This window comes from Balaenoptera musculus, chromosome 2 (genome assembly GCF_009873245.2).
Source record: "Balaenoptera musculus isolate JJ_BM4_2016_0621 chromosome 2, mBalMus1.pri.v3, whole genome shotgun sequence".
NCBI classification, from domain to species: domain Eukaryota; kingdom Metazoa; phylum Chordata; class Mammalia; order Artiodactyla; family Balaenopteridae; genus Balaenoptera; species Balaenoptera musculus.
Genome location: NC_045786.1, coordinates 173624053 through 173641967, shown reverse-complemented (window position 1 = coordinate 173641967; position 17915 = coordinate 173624053). Strand labels below are relative to the sequence as shown.

The following is a 17915-nucleotide window of genomic DNA, read 5'->3' as shown; positions in this document are numbered from 1 at the left end:
CCGCGGCTCTGCTCCGAGACCCCGGGTCCCCTTCGGGAGGCAAGACGTGCGCGCGCGGGAGCGCACGCCTCGCACACAGAGGCCCGGTCCCCGACGCGCTCGCGCACGCCGCCCGGCCGCCCTCTGCGCACGCGCCCGCGCCGCAATCTCGGCGGAGCACTGGCTGTTCGCTCGCCCCGCCCCCGCCGGGCGACGCTCCCCTTCGACCCCGCCCGCCCGACCTTCCCAGCATCCCGAACCCCCTACGGCAAGCGGCGAGGTCCCATCCCGCCGGGAGCCGGGAGCCGGGAGCGCAGGGGCGGGGCGGCGCGCTGAGGTCAGCGCGGCGGCGGCCGGCCACGCCGTGGTTGGCTGCGCCCGCGCTGGCCGCGCCCTGGTTGGCTGCGGGCCGCGGGGCTGGGCCGCCGGGTCGGGGCTGGGGCCGGGCCTCGGGCGCCAGCCGGGCTTGCGCAGCGCTCGGCTCCGCGGTGCTGCAGGTCGACGGCGGGCGGCGAGGAGGGTGCGGCCGCGGGCGGGGCCGAGGAGCGCGAGGCGGGGGCGGGCGGCGGCGCCGAGGGGAGGAGACCAGCCCATGGACCCGCGGGGCCCGGCGCCCCAGACGCTGCGCCGCCGGGACCGAGCCCAAGATGTCGGCCTAGGCCGGGGCGCGACGACGCGGACGGGGCGGCGACGAGGGGCCGCGGCTGCCGAGGCTTGCGGCCGCCGGGACGCTGAGGGCTCGCCCTGACGGACTGGCCGAGCGGGCGGCGAGAGGCCGGCGCGTTGGGAGCGGGCCGCGCGGCACCATGTCGGCCAAGGTGCGGCTCAAGAAGCTGGAGCAGCTGCTCCTGGACGGGCCCTGGCGCAACGAGAGCGCCCTGAGCGTGGAGACGCTGCTCGACGTGCTCGTTTGCCTGTACACCGAGTGTAGCCACTCGGCCCTGCGCCGCGACAAGTATGTGGTCGAGTTCCTCGAGTGGGGTAAGTGTGCGCGGGCCTGACCCTCGGCTCTGCGACCCCCGCCCGGTCGCGCCCTCCCCCAACTCCGCCCGCCTCCTCCCTGTCCTCGGGCTTCCGCTCATCCCGCCTCGTCACCGCTCCCAGACCCGCCGCCCCATCCCTGTCCGGCCGTTCTTGGCGCCCTCACCGCTTCGCGGCTCTCCATCCCGCCCTGCCCTCCTCTTTGGCCTTCGTACATCCGCGTTCGGCCGACCCGCCCCCTCATCCTGCCCCTCGGAGCCACATCCTCCGTTCCCACCCCCACCCCCGCGCCCGGCCATCGCCCCGGCCGCTTCCTAGATCCACCCTCCGAGTCTGGATATCGTTTCCTGCAGCACTCCCTGGGATATCCGCCCCTCGCCCTTGGGGTCCGGAGTCCGCGTCGAGTTGCTCCCCCCCCGCTCGCCCTGCTGGCTTGTAGGGGCAGCGGCGTGTGCTTTTTGCGTCTGCCCCCCCGTACGTCTCCTGGGAGCCCCTCCTAGGTGACAGTCTGCCTGCATCCCTTGGTGTCCGGGGCCTGAACATCCCTTTGACTGTACCACCTCTAAGGGAATTTTAAGGTTAAAAGCCTTATTTTGAATACGCCATGCGAGAGCAAATTGATTTTTTTCATTGTAGTTTTGCCAGACCCTTGTAATATTTGGGGGGCAGCTGGAACTGTTAGTATATGGAAGTCACTTAAGAACTTTCTTCGTCTGATCTTTGCGTGCCTTAATCATTGGTCAACTAAGCTATTATGCTTTATTAGGACAAAAATTTGATTAAGCTACTTAATGGTTAGAATCTCAAGAACAGCTACACGTGTAAAGTGAAATCTTCTTACATTCTTTCTCTCTAACTTGGACATTTTGTCAAGATCCTCAGCCTCATATAAAAATACTGAGAAGGAAGATGCAATGTTTCTGTTCAGGGTTCAGGCCAGATCTATGAAAATCTTATTCTTGGGTCATGTGCGTCACTGGACTAGGGCTGTGCAGTTTGACCCAGTAATTTCTAACCTTTGGGGCTGATAAAGCTGATATTGACATGAAGAAACAAACAAATGTATTCCATAGTGAGGCCACTTACTCTGCCAAAATGGTAATTAGAATTTGGAATTTTGTTTACAAAATAAAACTTAAGTCGCGATATTCTTTAGAGAGCTTCTGTTTTTCGCTCTTTAGTGGAATTTTGATGTCTTGTGAGAGCAGCAGTAGAAGGAGGCCCACAGCCCCAGGACAGCCTTTTGTGCTTTATTGTGGTGGGGTCCACCTTTCTTGATTATATACGATATCAGTAAAATAAGAGTACTATTCATTTCCTGGGGTCGTTTATCAGTGACATGATTTCCACCTGAATGATTAACTGGCTTCACGGTTGCTTTGAGAGTGAAGTCTTTGGCGCCTGTTACATCCCAGCCTTCTGAGTATCGTCTTTGCTGTTTTTGCTGAGCGTTTGATCTTGAAATCCAGTTTCAAGATCAGGTTCAACTCAGTGCTTGGTATGTGAGTAAATGTGTGACTGAAAAGCGGAGGCAGAGGGAAGGTTGAGTTAGCAGGTAAGGTGTGGTCCAGCTAGCCTCTGGCCTGGGGACCTGCAGTGCCTCGGAGGGGCTTATCCTGAAGGCTGGGTGCCCTGTGGAGCAGTGGTCCTTCCTTGTGCAGCCCCCTTACCACCAGACGGTACCAGCCACTCTGAACTGGTGGGCTTCACTGGAGGAAGCTCTTCTCTGCATGTGCGGAGGTCTTATGAGATTTGGGTTTTCCAAGTCTTAAGTAGAAGCTGTGTGCTGTAATATAGAAATATTTTGAAAATTGTGTGCTGGCTCTTTGGAAATTATGATTACAAGTAAGTTACATTATTCTAAAGAACTCAGTCTGCACAGAACTTTAAATTACAGAGAAGAATGTACTCTAAGGTGGCATTTTCATGGAATAGTAATATATTTTAGAAGCAGTATTTCATCTCATGTGTGTTAACATACGCACCGATGTAACTCCGCAGTGTGTATTACTAGTTAGGATGTGTGTGCAGTTATTATTTAGTGTTACTTGGAATGCCCAGTCATTGTGTTTGGAAAGCAAAGAATGGTCTTTCAAGTGGAATTGTTTGCGGAGCATTATTAGGTGCCCTGACTTCCAAGTGGAATTACTTCTGCTCTGCTCAAGAAACACATACATAGGCTGTCAGCCTGCGGATCGTTGAGTTTTTGGATTTACACTCTGCCTGATGTTTGAGACCTCTGATGTGTTGAGTCCTCTCATGCAGAGGGGCCAACCTTGCTAGGTGTCTGTTAACAGTTATGTAGAATTCTTGAAACTTAGTGAAGAAAAATAGCCGATTCAGCCCAGATTTGAGACTTACTGGGGAATCTTTGAGGAAATTTGGAAACTATAAGTAATAAAGATTTTAAGTTTTAAAAGAAGATTTTCTTATTTCCACAGTGGTTGCTTGGGACAAGACTCATCCTAGGCTTCACTGTAGATTTTGCCTTTAATTTTCCCTTGATTGTGTTTATAGTTTGATTAGTTTTCTCTATGAAATACCGGACCTTATTAAAAGTTGGAAATACCCTGCTTCGCATGTGTATTTCTTTAAGCTATTTTTTAAATGCAAATTTGAAACCGTTTGAAGCAGAGCATACGAAACACTTTGAAATTTCTACAAGTAAACAGCAACAAATATGGACAACTAAATGAGGTGAAATTGTTGTTTTTCATCTTCGTTATATAAAAATACTTCTACATGTCTTAAAATTTTTTTTTCGTGGCTTAAAAATGATGGCTCGTATTCTATTTGGACAGAGCTGATGTTTGAAGTCCCAGCCCATTGGCATTGGGTGGACCACAGTGGCCCTCTGCTCTGACCCCCATGTGGCCTGCAGACCAGGTGTGGGAGGCCTGGAGCTCGCTGCTGGGGCAGACCTGAGCGTGGGTTTCCCGATTCCCACCCAGTCCAGGGCATCGTCTCTCGTCGTGCCACCATGCTTCCTCTATAAGGGCTAGAATTAATCTTTGTAGCCGTCTGTTTAATTTCCTCATTGGTGATTTTTCTTATTATGAAGGAAGTGGTACCTTCTCAGAGTTCACCTTCATCTGTGTGAATTCCTGTAGCTCTTGGCCTGGGGATGCTCAGCTCTAGGTGTTAGTGGGATGACTACCAAATTTAATACGTTCAGGCTGAACTGATGGTGCTAAACATCTCAAGATACATTTTAATCTAATGGTTTCTCCAGATAGAATTTTTTAAAAAATTAATTAATTAATTAATTAATTAATTAATTTATGGCTGTGTTGGGTCTTTGTTTCTGTGCGAAGGCTTTCTCTAGTTGCGGCGAGCGGGGGCCACTCTTCATCGCGGTGCGCGGGCCTCTCACTATCGCGGCCTCTCTTGTTGCGGAGCACAGGCTCCAGACGCGCAGGCTCAGTAATTGTGGCTCACGGGCCTAGTCGCTCCGCGGCATGTGTGATCCTCCCAGACCAGGGCTCGAACCCGTGTCCCCTGCATTGGCAGGCAGATTCTCAACCACTGCGCCACCAGGGAAGCCCCCAGATAGAATTTTTGCATAACATTGGAACTCGTTTTTTAAGTAACAGATATAAGAAACAGATCTTTTGAATGATAAGATCCAATTTGTAGGGGAATACTGGGATTGTGTAATAAAATTTAGGTTAACATAATTTGGACTTGTAAATAGGTATTTGAAATGCGTGGTGATATTGACTACAAGGCAAGTGATGGAATAGCTGAAACCATTAAACATTAACCGGCCAGCCTTACTTTTTCTCTCTTAAAACCTCCTCCATTGACAGTTGGGCTTTGAAGTAAACAGCAGTGTCTGTGTTAAATCTAGACTTGCAATAAGTAAAACTGGAGTTGGAGTGAGTTGTTCTCACTTCGAGGTACCACTGTGTGAGCTACCTGAAAAAGCTTATGCTGTGTGGTGAATTGCTCTTCAATTGCAAATGCAGGTAAGGTAAAAACTCAGAAAGCGCCGCGGGCAGTGTTGACAGGAACGCCCCTTGCCTTTGCCCTGCCTCTTGTTGCAGCACCTGACGCCCTTGGAAATCTTGTCCTGTCTGTGCTGACGTCTGTGATGCTGGATAAACATGCGAGCAAACAGGACTGTTAATTTCAAACTATATTAAGTACAGCAAAGCTATTGAATGCTTTTTTTGGTAAAGAGGCAAAATGTGTTTTTTGAGACTAGTAAAGTAAAAGGATCATGCTAGAAGAGACCACATATAGATTTTTTACCCTTTTTTTAAAAATCATAAGTGGTGAAATGGGGCTTCCCTGGTGACGCAGTGGTTAAGAATCTGCCTGCCAATGCAAAGGACACGGGTTCGAGCCCTGGCTTGGGATGATCCCACATGCTGCGGAGGAATATGGTAATTTTTGAAGGCTTTATTTAGACTTAAAATCTACCAAAGAACAATTAAACAATTAGTATCTATTTTATTTTATTTTTTTTTAAATTTTATTCGTTTCAAATAAAACATACTATCTATGAGATGAAGGGCACACTTTATGGTATGATTTTAAATAATCTGTGTTTCATATTAGATTTTTGCCAGTAGGTAACTGGCAGCAAAATTGTTTTCAGATTAAAACTTTGCAAAAAGGATCAATTATATAATAGACTTGAAAAAATTTTTTACAAAAATATTTAATTTAATTTATTTATTTTGGCTGTGCTGGGTCCTAGTTGCGGCACGCGGGATCTAGTTCCCAGACCAGGGATCGAACCTGGGCCCACTGCATTGGGAGTGCAGAGTTGTACCCACTGGACCACCAGGGAATTCCCCTATAATAGGAGGCTTTGGATTTTTGTTATCTTTAGGAAAGAATTAGAAATTTGAAGAGAAATTTGAATTGAATTATATAATTTCTGTTCTTATATTGGAGCTTCTTTGGAGACGTAAGGAATTTACTCTTCAGGGGGGAGTCCTAACATTTACTGGCATGATGATGATTCCTCTAGCCTCCAAAATCACAGTCATGGGTTTGAAAACGGTTAGGAGTTTGAGAGATCCCATGATCTGCCCTCCACCCCCATCTCCCCTCTCCTTTGGGTAAACCGGGCTCTGGACATTTTCCCTAATCATTTCTGAGCAAGTAGCCCTCTCACCAGGGTTCCTCTCCTTCACGGACCCATGGTCAGCCCTGGGCCTCCTTGCCAGCACCTGCTTTGAAATATCTTAGTTTTATTGTAACCTTTCTTTCCCCCTCCATTCCCATTATCACTGGCCTAGCTGAAGCTCTCAAGCCCATAGACCTAAATTAAAGCCTTTTTCGCTTGAAGATTTAAATGTTTCTGCCAGATCAGTCTTCAACACTGCTTTTCATTTCATCACTCCCCCTTTTAAAACTTCTACAATGACTTTGTATTCTGTTGCCTTAAAAAAATCAGGTCTGAAATCCATGGTCCAACGCTGGAATTTAACATTGACCTAAGGGACTTCCCTGGTAGCACAGTGGTTAAGAATCCACCTGCCAATGCAGGGGATGAGGGTTCGAGCCCTGGTCTGGGAAGATCCCACATGCCATGGGGCAACTAAGCCAGGGCGCCGCAACTACTGAGCCTGCGCTCTAGAGCTCGCGAGCTACAACTACTGAGCCCATGTGCCACAACTGCTGAAGCCCGTGCGCCTAGAGCCCATGCTCTGCAACAAGAGAAGCCACCGCAATGAGAAGCCCATGCACCGCAACGAAGAGTAGCTCCCGCTCACTGCAACTAGAGAAAGCTCGCGGGCAGCAACGAAGACCCAACACAGCCAAAAATAAATAAATGAGTGAATGAATAAATAAATAAAACAAATAAACCTAAAAAGATACAACTAATCCTAGTTTTAGAGGTTGAGATTAACGGCACCTCTGACCATATCCTGTGGGGGTAATTTTCATTAAATACACTTTTACTTTTATTAAAGTAATGCATTTACTCAGTTTTAAAAGTCAAGTAGTTCTACAGAGTTATTCAGTATAATGCAAAACAGTAGTCCCTCTACCAGCCAGCCCACTCTGGGTCTAACTTCTAAGCAACCACTTTTTTTTTGTTGTTGTGTTGAGTCTTTGTTGCTGCGCTTGGGCTTTTTCTAGTTGCGGCGAGCGGGGGCTACTGTTCGTTGCGGTGCGCGGGCTTCTCATTGCTGTGGCTTCTCTTGTTGTGGAGCACGGGCTCTAGGCGCACGGACTTAAGTAGCTGCAGCACGTGGGGCCAGTAGTTGCGGCATGCGGGCCCTGGAGCACGTGGGCTTCATAGTTGTGGCACGTGGGCTTAGTAGTTGTGGCACGCGGGCTCCGTAGTTGTGGCACACAGGCTTAGTTGCTCCGCGGCACGTGGCATCTTCCCGGACCAGGGCTCGAACCCATGTCCCCTGCATTGGCAGGCGGATTCTTAACCACTGCGCCACCAGGGAAGTCCCTAAGCAACCTCTTTTAACCCTTCTGTTTCTCCTTATCATCAACTGTCTTATGATCCCATTGAACTGCCAGTAATAGAGAACCAAACAACAGTGACTTAGAATCAAGATTGAATTCTATTTCATGTGACACTGTTGGTAGTCAGTCCAAGGCTAGGAAGACAGTCTCATTCCAAGAAGTCTTCAGGGACCTGGGCCCTTTCCTGCTAAGTCCACTGTGTGGTCTGATGGGGGCCCTCCTGTCTACACTCCAGGCAGAGGGTGAAGGTGTTATGTGGATGGGGAGGATTCTTGGATGCTGATGGTCATCTGTTTAGCAGTTCCTGCCTCAAATTTCATGCATCTAAATAGCATGCTTGTACTGCTGATTTCTGATTTGCCATTTTATATATTATCTGTTAACTTCCTGCTGTGGAAGAGAAGGCTGTGGAGCTTTACATGTCTTCTTTCCTGCACTGCCCGAAACACACACACCCTTCCTTTCTCTCCGCTTTTCCAAATCTGGCTATATAATAATTTTTGTTTAAATTGATACTCAGTGTTTGTTGTTATCATTGGGTAAACATTTTAACAGCTGAGCCACATAGGATACAGTTAATTCACAGTCTGCTAAGACAAGGAATTATTTTTGTGTTAATTGGAATGAATTATTTTTTCTCTCATTTAGCGTGGATGCCAATGTATAGTCATGAATTTAGTCCAGGCTTCTAAGTAGAACTCCCCAGTGCAGTCAGACACCTCGAGTAATCTCTCACTTTTCATCCCTTGTAGAGCCCTTCATTTTCCTGTTCCATTCTAGGCTGTTTCTTCTCTAGGCCTGCTACTTAGCAGTCATCCTGGGATTTCTCTTCGTTCCTTATGGGAATTCTTTTTGTGCCTCTCCTGTGCCTTGTGTTGAATGGGAATTCCTGGATCCTGTGTCTTATATTCTAGTGGCTTCCTGAGAAAGAGTTCATCAGAGAGAAATTTTTTTGAGACCTAGCCTGTCTGAAAATGCCTTTTCTTCCCTCACAATTGAATGGCAGTTTACCTGGGTATTGAATTCTAGGTTACAGGTCATTTTTCCTCAGAAGTTTAGAAGCTTTTACTCAGATGTCTACCTACTGTTGTTGCAAAGGGGAAGCCTGAGACCATTGTGATTCCCACGCCTTTGTGAGACTTGTTCCATCTCTGGGAGCTTTCAAGGTCTTTATTTATCCCTAGTGTTCCTTGGTGGATCTTTTTGGTGGGGACACTTGGGTCCTTCAGCTCTCCAAAACTTTTCTGTATTATATCTTTATGATCTCTGCTTTCTTCATTTTTGCCTTTTTGGTTGCCTGTTATTCATATTTTGGACCTTCTGGAGTTTTCTGCTAGTTTCCTTTCTCCTACTTTTTTCCATTCGTTGATCTTTTGCCCTTATTTTTCTGGGAGAGAGCCTCAACTTCGTCTTCTAGTCTTTACATTGAGTTTTTATTTCTGTCATCATATCTTTCATTTCTAAGTGTTTTTGTCCTTAGTATTTCTTTTTTTTTTTTTTAATAACATCTTGTTTTTGTTTCATGAAGGCAATCATTTAAAAATTTTTCTCTTTATTTTTTTGTTGATTTATGTGCATACATTTATGTTATACAGACATTTTCTTTTGTTTCTTGTGCTGTCTCTGTTTCTTCCGAGTCCTTTTTATCCTGTTTCCTACTTTGGTCTTTGTCTTTGCTGTCAGAAGCTCTTCTTCAAATGTCTGGTGATTATTGGCTGTCTTCCATAATTATGCTGGACTGATTGGAACTCTCTGTGTGCACAAACTTCAAATGTTGAGTCTCAGCATTAGAAGTCAGATGGGGACGTGGCTCGTTTGAGGGGCGTTGCCAGAGTTGTTAAAGTAGCTCCTCCTCTGGGCTGTCAGTTTCCCCAGAGTGGGGTTTCTGGTCTCCTGCCTAGGTGGTGGGGAGAGTGGTATATGCCCAGCTGCCAGCTTTCTGCGAAGGTGGGGTGAGGTGGAGGAGGGCCATTGGCGGGGATGGGGGTGGGAGGAGGTCTGGAGTATAACTTCTTCTGCAGACTTAAAGCCAATTCTGTTTTCTGTCCATTATTGTTTAGCCTTCAAGATACTGGTGCTGCTTTATCCCTACTTCACTTTCACTTTTCTAGCTTTGCTAAATTAGATGCCACTTGTCCATTTGCTGTCCCCACTGTGCAAAATTGTGTTGACATTTGTAGTCTACTGTCATCTACTGTCATTCATTCAACAAGCATTTTTTAAGGACTTAAGAAGTGCCAGGCACTGCAGTGATGACAAAACAAAATTACCGTTCTCTGGAGCTCATGTTATCCTTGAGGCTACGTCCCACTGTAATCTATGCTATCATTTTATGAGATTTCCAGATGGTTCGGAGATAAGGGTGTCCATACACTGGAGGTAACTGAAAGGTACCCTAGTTTTCATCTCTAAATGAAGTCAGAGCATACAGTTGCTGTTTCATTTTTTTTGGATGTATTCTCTTTGTTATATTTACTCACTTATTAGAAGGGTTCCTGCATAATTAGAAGGAAGAAACGGGGATATGGGAGGGCAAGTTTTTTTCTAGTAATTGTACAACACTGGAAGAGAGAGAAAGGAGAAGGGGTAAAAGGATGTGAAGAAGGGGGACTTGGGTGTGTTGAAAGCAGAAGAGTGGGTGCCTGAAAAGTGGTTGGAAGGAGGGCTGGGGAGGCACCTGGGTGAGCATAGGCGTGAAGCAGGAGTGTGCCTGTATGGATAGGTAACGTGGCGATGTTTGAATTGGGTGTTTGTGACTCAGGGACCCGGTGTATAAACTTTATCTTTCTTGAAGTGACACAGAGCTGATTCTGTTTAACTCTAAAGCTTTTGGTATGTAGGAAGAAATCACCAATTTAAAATAAAGAGCAGAATAAGAAATGTTCTTGCCAGTCATGGTTTTATAAAAACATAAAAAACAGAAATGAAATCCAAAGGTAAATAGACCTCCCTCGTTCCTTAAAAAACTAAAAATAGAACCACCATATGACCCAGCAATCCCACTACGGGGCATATACCCTGAGAAAACCGTGATTCAGAAAGATACATGTACCACAGTGTTCATTGCAGCACTGTTTACAATAGCCAGGGCATGGAAGCAACCTAAGTGTCCATTGACAGATGAATGGATAAAGAAGATGTGGCACATATATACAATGGAATATTACTCAGCCATAAAAAGGAATGAAATTGAGTTATTTGTAGTGAGGTGGATGGACCTAGAGACTGTCATACAGAGTGAAGTAAGTCAGAGAGAGAAAAACAAATACCTTAGGCTAACGCATATACATGGAATTTTAAAAAGCGGTACTCATGAACCTAGTGGCAGGGCAGGAATAAAAACGCAGACGTAGAGAACGGACTTGAGGGCATGGGGGCGGGGGGAGGGAGGGGAAGCTGGGATGAAGTGAGAGAGTAGCACTGACATATATACACTACCAAATGTAAAATAGCTAGCTAGTGGGAAGCTGCTGCAGAGCACTGGGAGATCAGCTCGGTGCTTTGTGACCACCTAGAGGGACAGGATAGGGAGGGTGGGAGGGAGGCTCAAGAGGGAGGGGATATGGGGATATATGTATACATATATATAGCTGATTCATTTTGCTGTACACTAGAAACTGACACAACATCGTAAAGCATTTATACTAAAAAAAAGTTAAGGAAACCTAAGCACTCAAAAAAAAAAAAAAAAAAAAAACCCAAAGGTAAATAGACCTCCCTTACCAGGACACCCAAACTACATTTTAAGGCTGTTGCTCTCTTGTACTTTACCCCTGTTCATGTGAAAGAATTGAATTAGAAACATTGAGTTTCTCTGATTTTGTTTAAAAAATTTAAATCAGAGGGCTAAATTGATTTTTAACATAATTTTAAACTTGAAATAGCATTTATATTGATTCTTCATTATTGAGAAAGATGTTGGTTTCATAATTAATGGGTTTGCAGCAATCCTTAAAAAATAATTTTGCAGCTCAGATTTGTTTCTTTTTTAACCCTAAGTATTTGGAATCAGATTGTTGAAAACTCTTTAAGTATATTAACAAATTACCTTTTTGATGTACCTTTAAATGAATCTGAGAAAATGTGATGAAACATTGCTTTCAAATATGTAGGATATATTGTCTAACTAGCAGCACTTTGGGAAGTTACTAAGAATGCTCTATTTCCAGTTTCACCAGTTAAGGTGTCAAGGGTAGCATTTATATTAGACTGTATTAGGACAAAAATGTTTCTCAAAACCTAAGGCATTATTATGGTTTTATGTAATCAAAGTGATAAGCCAGGATATATTTCTTGTACAAGTATATAATTATTTTTTAAAAAGCAAGATTTCTGTTTATGAAGTTTTGATAATCCTTGTGAAATACGTTAAGAGGGATATTGAACAGAAACTGGATGTCTATCAACAATGTGAGAGAAACTTAAATCGAATTACACAGCTAACTGATTAAGTTTAGTGAAAAAGAAAGGTTTCTCTGCCATTTACAATTACCAAATGATTTCTTTTCTTTTTTCTTTTCTTTCTTTTTTTGTAACAGTTTTGAGATGTAATCCACATGCAATTTACCTATTTAAATTGTAGAGTTCAGTAGTTTTAGTATTTCATAGAGTTGTGCAGCTATTTATTTCCACTTTCATCACCTTAAAAAGAAATCCTAAACCCTTTAGCTATCAGTCCCAACTCCTTCCTTCCCTCACCAGCCCCAAGCAGCCACTAATCTAGTTTCATTATATATTTGCATATTCTGGACATTTCCTATAAATGGAATTATATAATATGTGGTCTTTTGTGATTGGGTTCTTTTCACTTAGCGTAATGTTTTCAAGGATATATCTGTATTTCATTCCTTTTTATTGCTGAATAATATTCTGTTACATGGATAGTCCATATTTTGTTTACCCATTCATCAGTTGATGGACATTTGGGTTGTGTCTACCTTTGAGCTATTTTGAATAATGTTGCTATGAACGTTAATGTACAAGGTTTTATGTGGACATATGTTGTCATTTCTCTTGATTGTATACCTGGGAGTGGAATTGCTAGGTCATTTGGTAACTCTATGCTTAGCATTTTGAAGAACTGCCAGATTGTTTTCCATAACAACCATCCCAGTTCACATTCCCACCAGCAGCAGTAGGGTTCCAGTTTCTCCTCATCCTCACCAATGCTTGTTATTATTTGTCTTTTTTGTTCTAACCATCCTAGTGTGTGTGAAGTGGTATCTCATTGTGGTTTTGATTTGCTTTTGCCTAAAGGCTAATGATGAGCATCTTGTTTATTGTTTTTTGGCCATTTTTATATGTTCTTTGGAGAAATGTCTATTCAAGTCCCTTGCTCGTTTTTTTAAATTGTGTTAAAAAATAAATACAATTGTTTATTTTGTTGAGTTGTGAGAGTTCTTTATATATTCTGGATACAAATCCTTCATTAGACGTGTGATTTGCAGATATTTTCTCCTATACTGTAGGTTGTCATTTCGATTTCTTAATGGTTTCCTTTGAAGCACAAGTTACTAATTTTGATGAAATCCAATTGAACTTTTCTTTTGTTGCTTTTGGTGTCATATGTAAGAATCCATTGCTAAATCCAGGGTCACAAAGATTTATATCTGTGTTTTCTTCTAAGAATTTTATAGTTTTAGCTTTTACATTTAGGTTGTTGATCCATTTTGAATCATTTTTTATATAAGGTGTGAGACGGGCGTTCAAATTCATTCTTTTGCATGTGGCTATCCTGTTGTCCCAGCACCATTTGTTGAAGAGACTGTGTTTTTCCCATTGAATAGTTTTAGCACCCTTGTCAAAATCAACTTACCATAAACATATGGTCTTATTTCTGGGCTCTCAGTTCTCTTCTGTTGATGTATATGCCTATTTTTATGTCACTACCACACTCTCTTGATTACTGTTGCTTTGTAGTAAGTTTTGAAATCGGGAAATTTGAGCCCTCCAACTTTGTTCTTTTTCAAGATTGTTTTGGCTATTCTGGGTTCCTTGAATTTCCATATGAATTTTAGGATCAATGTGTCAATTTCTATAAAGAAGCCCTCTGGGATTCTGATAGGGATTGCGTTGAATCTGTAGATCAATTTGGGGAGTATTGCCATCTTAATATTAAGTCTGCCTATCTATAAACACAATATGTCTTTCCATTTATTTAGATCTCTGAATTTTGTTTTCAAAAATATTTTGTAGTTTTCAGAGTTTAACTTGTTTTTACTTTTTTACTGTGGTGAAGTACATATGACATAAAATGTGCCATTTTAACTTTTTGAGTGATCATTTAGTTGCATTAATTCCATTCACAATGCAAAGTGTAAGATTTTTACTTATTTTGTTAAATTATTTCCAAGTTTGTCTCTTTTTAAATGCTACTGCAAGTGGAATTGTTTTCTTAATCTCATTTTTGGATTGTTCGTTGCAAATTTATACAAATACAATTTTTTTTATAGTGATTCTGTATCCTGCAAAATTGTTTAACTTGTTTATTAGTTCTAATGGTTTTTTAGTGGATTTCTTAGGATTTTTGTGTACAAAATCTTGTCACCCATGAATAGAGGTAGTTTTGTTTCTTCCTTTCCCATTTGGATGCCTTTTATTTATTTTTGTTGCCTAATTGTCCTGGCTAGAACCTCTAGTACAGTGTGGAATAGAAGTGGCAAGCGTGGGCATTTTGTCTTATTCCGGATCTTAGGGAGAAAGCGTCTAAATCTTTCACCATTAAGTATGCTGTTAGCTGTGAGTTTTCATAGATGCCCTTTATTAGGTTGAGGAAGTTCCCTTCTATTCCTAGTTTGTTGAGTATTTTTGTCATGAAAGTTTATTGGATTTTATCAGCTGCTTTTTTGCATCTGTGGAGATAATCATGTGGCTTTTGTTTCTTATTCTGTTGCTATGGTGTATTACGTTTAATTGATTTTTGTATGTTGAATCAATCTTACATTCCTGGGATAAATCCCACTTGGTCACGGTGTACAATTCCTTTTCTATGTTACTTCATTTGGTTTGCTAGTATTTTGTTGAAGATTTTTGCATCTATATTCATAAGAGATAATTGGTCTGGAGTGTTTTTCTTTCCTCATATGTCTTTGTCAGGTTTTGGTATCAGGGTAATACTGGCCTTATAGAATGAGTTAGGAAGGGTTCTCTCTTACATTTTTTGAGAGTTTGTGAAAAATTAATATTTGATTCTTCCCATGTTTGATAAAAGTCACCTATGAAGCCATCTGGGCCTTTTAATTAGTTTATTTTAGTTTTTGGCTTCTCTTTGTTGTGGAACATAGGCTCTAGGCATGCGGGCTCAGTCACCGTGGCTCGCGGGCTCTAGAGCGCAGGCTCAGTAGTTGTGGCGCATGGGCTTAGTTGCTCCACGGCATGTGGGATCTTCCCGGACCAGGGCTCAAATCCATGTCCCTGGCATTGGCAGGCGGATTCTTAATCACTGCGCCACCAGGGAAGTCCCTGGGCTTTCTTTGTGGTTAGTTTTTTGATTACTAATTCAGTCTCTGTAGTTATTATAGATCTGTTCACATTTTCTGTTTCTTCTTGAGTTAATTTGGTAGTTTTTGTCTTTTTAGGAATTTGTCCATTTCATTGAGGTTAATTTGTTGGCATACAGTTGTTTGTAGTATTTCTTAATCCTTTTATTTCTGTAGGATCTGTAGTAGTGTCCCCTCTTTCATTTCAGTTCTAGCAATTTGAGTCTCTCTTTTTTTTTTTTTCTTGGCCAACTTTAAAATGGTTAAAATGGCAAATTTTACGTTATATATATTTTATCTCAACAAAAAAGTAATTGCAAGTAAAGGTAATTGAAATCCATCCATGTCGTTGAGTGTAAGTAACTATAGCTCATTCTTTCTGGTTGCTGTATAGTAGTCCACTGAATTCGTTTCCCACAGTTTATCCATTCATTCAGATGGACATCTGGGTTGTCCAGTTTGGGGCTGTTAATGAAGAGTGATGCTGCCAGAAATTGTTTTGGTTTTTAAAATTCTCCAGAAAGAATGAATGATTTTTCTAAATCTAGTGCCTCTCTCCAAACGTTGAATTCTGTAATAGTTTGTGGAGGGTGGTCACAGATGGTCCAAGTCACAGTTCTTTGTAGCTTAGGATTGTCCCTCATACCAAGTATTAAAAATATCAGAACCTATATCACAGAAATTATATTTGGCTAGTGCTATTTTTATTTTAAATAATGTTAAAATTATAAGAATAATGTATGCTCGCGATTTAATGAATTCAGGCAGTATAGAAGGGTATGTTATAGAGGTAAAAAAAGTCTTCTTCCCCTTAGTTGTATTATAATTTTTTTACTTCTTTTTAAATTTTAGAGCATCTTCTAGAATTTCCATTAAAATTGAATATTGATTTGAAAGATTTTTTAACATCAAAATATATTTCTATTTATAGTCATTTAAAATTTTTCATAAGAAATTAATGTTAGAATATGGTTATTACATATATCAAGAGGATTGTGATTTTTGTCTTTGATAGACTATTAATTTTTATTGTTTATATTAATATACATAATGCTGTTGAATCATTCATACATTGCCAGGATGAAGCACACTTAGCCATGGCATTTTATTCTCTAACTGCACAGTCAAACCTGTTGTATTCATGTTTTGTTTATTAATTGAAGAGGAGTCTGTAGTTAGTGGTTTTAACTTTTATATGTTGTCTTTGGAATATTTTGGTATCAGAATTATGCTAAGAAATAAGATTTTTTATGAAAAATTATAAAGCTTTCAGTCTTGTGTTCAAGAATATTTTTACAGAGTGAAGAACTATCTGAATACAGTGGCTTTCAGTGGGGGATATTCTTAGACAACTTTCAAACTTAGTATTCTGTTGGGTTTTCTGTCTCTTTTGGTTGATTTTATAATTAATATTCCCTAAGAAACACCATTCATTTTATCATTAACCTTTGGTTTATTAACATGGAATTGTATATGAAATAATTTAACTACTTTTATTTCTTTTATGCCTGTGGCTACATCATTTTTAGTTTTCTCTCAGTAGTTAATTAGGGGGCGTTACCAATGTTATGTTGTCAAAGTTTATAGCATTTATGTTATGTTGTGACTTACAGTGAAGTCTTTTTCATCCTGTCTAAGTTGGTTGTAAGAATTGGAAACTAATGAATAGAATGTATAATAATTTTAGGTATGTAACTGTTATTCACTGTAAAACCCAATTGTGTGACTGGACCCAGGGAGAAGGCACCTATCCTGTGCCTTGAGCAGGAGAGTCATCCAGATGTTAGCATTGAAGAGTCCCTGGACTTTCTTCCTAACTTCCTTTGCTGCTTCTGGGCATACTTAGCTGCCACCGTTTCTTATTGCTCACGTCACTGTTTCTTGGATTCTTTTATTTTGTCAATGAAATGGACAAATTCCTAAAAAGACAAAAACTACCAAATTGACTCAGTGATTTGCTAGAGTCTTTTCATGGTGGGGGGATATATATATATATATATATATATATATATATATATATATATTTATTTATTTATTTATTTATTTATTTTATTATTATTTTTTAAATTTATTATTTACTTTTGGCTGCGTTGGGTCTTCATTGCTGCGTGCAGGCTTTCTCTAGTTGCGGTAAGTGGGGGCTACTCTTCTTTGCGGTGCACGGGCTTCTCATTGAGGTGGCTTCTCTTGTTGCGGAGCACAGGCTCTAGGCATACGGGCCTCAGTAGTTGTGGCTCGCGGGCTCTAGAGCGCAGGCTCAGTAGTTGTGGCACACGGGCTTAGTTGCTTCGCGGCATGTGGGATCTTCCCGGACCAGGGATCGAACCCGTGTCCCCTGCATTGGCAGGCGGATTCTCAACCACTGTGCCACCCGGGAAGCCCCGAAATGTCTCCCTCTTGAAAAAGATATTGCTTCATGATCATGGTGAGGTGCTGGGTAGAAGTTGGCTGTAATTTTTTCTCTTTCTGAGGATACTAATTAGAATTTTTAAAAGTGTTCTCCCTGATTTATGTTTCCTGTGGGGTCAGTTCTTTGTTCACCTTGGAACTTTTCCTCTTAATGATTTTACTTCAAATACTGGTAATTCTTGGTTGTTCTTTTTATCGTGGATTATTTAGAAAACTTCCCTAAAAATAATATAGAATTACTAGTTGTCCCTACTGAGTGGTGATGTTTTTGAGTACTGCTAGATCCTTAGTCCGTCAGATTTTATTATTTGTTTATTTATTTTTATTTTTTAAATTGAGGTATAGTTGTTTTACAATGTTGTATTCGTTTCTACTGTATAGCGAAGTGGAGTTCCCTGTGCTATACAGCAGGTTCTTATTAGTTATTTTATACATATTACTGTATATATGTCAATCCCAATCTCCCAATTCATCCTACCTCTCACCCCCTCCATCAGATTTTATAGTTTTTCCTCTCTGGTAGCATTTTCATAACGATTGGTTTGTAATATAAACAAAACTTCATTTTGTAAGGAAAAAAAAAAGCTTTAAAAATTCACACCATTCTTAATATCTATTTCACAGCAC

The 17915-nt window shown here is 41.8% G+C and overlaps 1 protein-coding gene across 1 annotated transcript in view; it reads left to right on the top strand.

Moving 5' to 3' along the window:
* The first annotated feature begins 428 nt into the window (after positions 1-428).
* The window catches only part of CDC42BPB (CDC42 binding protein kinase beta), a 113261-nt gene continuing 95774 nt past the window's right edge, over positions 429-17915 (top strand). Inside the window, 1 exon segment of the mRNA XM_036843656.1 lies at positions 429-960. Within this exon segment, the coding sequence (XP_036699551.1) occupies positions 786-960 (175 nt within the window). The 5' untranslated portion in view covers positions 429-785.